Source organism: Brugia malayi (assembly GCF_000002995.4).
Source record: "Brugia malayi strain FR3 genome assembly, contig: Bm_v4_ChrX_scaffold_001, whole genome shotgun sequence".
In the NCBI taxonomy this organism is placed as follows: domain Eukaryota; kingdom Metazoa; phylum Nematoda; class Chromadorea; order Rhabditida; family Onchocercidae; genus Brugia; species Brugia malayi.
Genome location: NW_025062479.1, coordinates 8,533,461 through 8,536,558, shown reverse-complemented (window position 1 = coordinate 8,536,558; position 3,098 = coordinate 8,533,461). Strand labels below are relative to the sequence as shown.

Below are 3,098 nucleotides of genomic sequence, written 5' to 3'. Positions count from 1 at the left end.
TTTATTTATTTGTTTTTTTTTTTTTGTAAATACTTTCACTTCTGTAGAAAGTTTGTAAAAAAATGAGCAAGCAATCTGTCTGCACTATTTTCAGTAAATCTCTGAACGATAACATAGTAAGGCATTAGCAATGGCATTAATTATAAAGTATAAAATGCGCAGAAGTCCACATTCTAGGTTGAATTTGATTTTTATTCTAGACTGAAATAGATCGAAATAATTTACCAAACCAATATTATCAGGAAATTATTGCATTATTAAGATGAACCAGATTTAGGTCATTATTAAATTAGGAATTCTGCATGAATATTATGTCATATTGTTGATGAGAACTTGTTTTTATCGACCAATGAGATATAGTGATTCAACTCATATAATGACGATAAGTTGTACCACAATTATGGCTGGTGCTTTTTATCGAGCCTTTTTTTCATTTTTTTTTTTTTTTTTGAATTTTGCGAAAAAAGATCGAATCTTCAACAAAAGCAAAATTAATGGTACCTCTTAGGAAGCAACCTACAATCTTATAATTGCATTAATCCATCTGCTATAACAAATCACTTCATCCAAATATTATTTGGTGTGTAGACAGATAAACACAAACATAAACAATTTCCTGACGCGAATGTGTTGTTTCTTATGAGGAGGAGAAAAATGAGGCGAGGTTGAAATGAAACTTGTTTCTGTTTCTTTTTTTTTTTCTTTTTTGCATTACTACTAACTAATGACACTGTTTACTGCTTGCTACCCAGTGAGTTTGCTATTTTTTCATTTGGTTTCAAAAGTCATTTCATTGAAATTCTTTTATCAAACAAATAAAATCAAAGCCAACTTCATTCTATTTGCCTTCTCTCTTTATTTCGGTAACTTTCAAACTGCTAAAGCAACCATTTTTCATCTTCACTTTTTGTTAAGTAAAAAGTGGAAATTAGATTTTGATCAAAAATGAAAGAGAGCACTAAAGTCTCTTTATTTTGTGCAGATAATTATAATTTTTGTTTGAAAAAAAGGAAGAATTTATTTATTTATATTTCTAACAATCATTTCTGATCTTCTGGTCTCATGTGACTTGTGTGTAAAGAGAGTTCTTTTTTGAAATGTAATCTTTTTTTTCCTCTTTGCATCTTAGTCACAACTGGATAATGCTTCTTTGTAATTCGTATGCGTAGTGCTTACTGTTAGTTGACACCTTATTTTTCTGAACAAATTAATTAATCACGATTATATCTCAAATTAATTACTAAGCATAACTCTGTTCTAACTAATAGTATATTGATTGGATGTAGTTATCTGCAGGATATAGGCGTCAGTAAGTTTCCTAAAAATAATTCGTAGCGTAAGCTGTCAAACTATTTTACTTAGTGTAACTTTCTGTTATATTACCAATAATTACTAAGCTAGTGCAAAATTAAAGCTTCTATTTTATTAAAAATTTATTAAAAATTCAAATTCATTGATAAGTGTTATTGTAACGTATTTTGGAAAGACTTCATAAGTGTATAATTATAAATATTTGCAGCACAGAATGGGAATCGAGTGTGAGGAGTTGAAGAAAGTAGAAGCAGATGGGTTACGACGTTCAGCATTCTTTGGGATCGCAATTTCCACTGTTGCGACATTGACGGCAATTGTTGCCGTACCAATGTTGTACAATTATGTGCAACATGTGCAATCATCATTGGCAGGAGAATTAGATTTTTGCAAATATAGAACTGATGGGCTATGGAATGAATATCGAATTGTAATTCATAGCTTACCTTTGAAGTTTCTAAAAAAATTTACTTTATTTTCTGATTCAATTGCAGCAATAGCACACAAGTGCTGGAAATCGAGAATTTTTCATGTGATTTGGTGGAATTTTTAAGAATTAGATATTAAATAATTAAAATAACTAGAGAAAGTCTTTATTTTAGGTTGAGGAAGCTACTGGTTTGCAAGGAAGATTAAAACGGGAAGCGCGTTATCGTAGTGCAGGAAGAACAGGTCGAAAATCAGCTCGAGCACGTGGCACAGGGACCTATTTAAATAGTGTTGCAGGATATTTACCAACTGATGCTGGTGTTAAGACTTCACCACAAAATTTGCAAGGTGAAGATCAGTGCTGCAGTTGCGGTGTTGGAAATGCGGGACCTCTAGGATCTCCAGGAAATGATGGTGAGAAAGGTATGTCATCAGTGATCTATAAAAGATGGTTCAGATGTTTCAAATATAAATCTCAATCTTCTCATTTTAACGAAACATGGCTGAACGGTACAACTTTCAAATCTTTATAACTTTTAAACTATAATTGAAAGGTTGAAAGAGATTATTTTTAGGAGCTGATGGAACACCAGGTAACGATGGTATCCCAGGGCAGGATGCCGCACCAGATGCTATGCCGAAACCCGAGGACTTTTGCTTCAACTGTCCAGAAGGACCAGCAGGACCACCAGGTCCAATTGGGCCCAAGGGACCACCTGGACAAGCTGGCACACCAGGAAAGAACGGCGAGCCTCCAATACCAGGACCACCAGGTCTACCCGGACCACAAGGACCACCCGGAGCAGTAGGTGAAATGGGGCCACCTGGACCAGCCGGTTCACCTGGACAAATTACAGAGACAGCTGGGACTTCCGGCCTGCCAGGACCAGTTGGACCGATAGGGTCAGCAGGACCACCAGGACTGCCTGGCTCACCAGGAAGTACTGTTCCTGGAACTCCAGGGTTGCCTGGGGATGCAGGACCTGCCGGTGCTGCAGGAAATCCCGGAGCACCAGGGTTACGTGGTGAGATGGGAGTTGCTGGTATAGCTGGTTCATGCGATCATTGTCCACCACCACGCACCGCACCTGGATATTAAAACGTCTTGCAAATTGTTGACTAGATACTATGTGGAATTCTGGGAACAACAAAAATTCTCTTGGATTTAAAACCGATAAAAAAATTTTAAATTCTAAAAAACCGAGTTTGTTTTGTTTTGGCGTTTGGGCAAAGAAATTCTTGATGAAATTGTCAACTGATAATATAATTGTGTAGAACGCCGTTATCTTACTAATTATTCAGAAAATTCTCAACAATTACCCATAAAATATATTTTATGACTTATTCTCTCTCTATTT

At 35.6% G+C, this 3,098-nt stretch overlaps 1 protein-coding gene across 2 annotated transcripts; it reads left to right on the top strand.

Moving 5' to 3' along the window:
* Positions 1-724: 724 nt before the first annotated feature.
* Positions 725-2,839, top strand: Bm4507 (uncharacterized protein; the record flags this gene model as incomplete). 2 transcript variants are annotated; one of them, XM_043074132.1, is made up of 4 exons in its annotated part: positions 725-751; positions 1,520-1,741; positions 1,914-2,163; positions 2,316-2,839. In XM_043074132.1, 4 exons carry the CDS (start codon positions 725-727, stop codon positions 2,837-2,839), a joined length of 1,023 nt encoding a protein of 340 aa, XP_042930066.1. The 2 variants fall into 2 exon arrangements, with proteins under 2 accessions (XP_042930066.1, XP_001898869.1); XM_001898834.2 differs by lacking the exon at positions 725-751 and having other exon boundaries at positions 1,526-1,741.
* Positions 2,840-3,098: the final 259 nt, after the last annotated feature.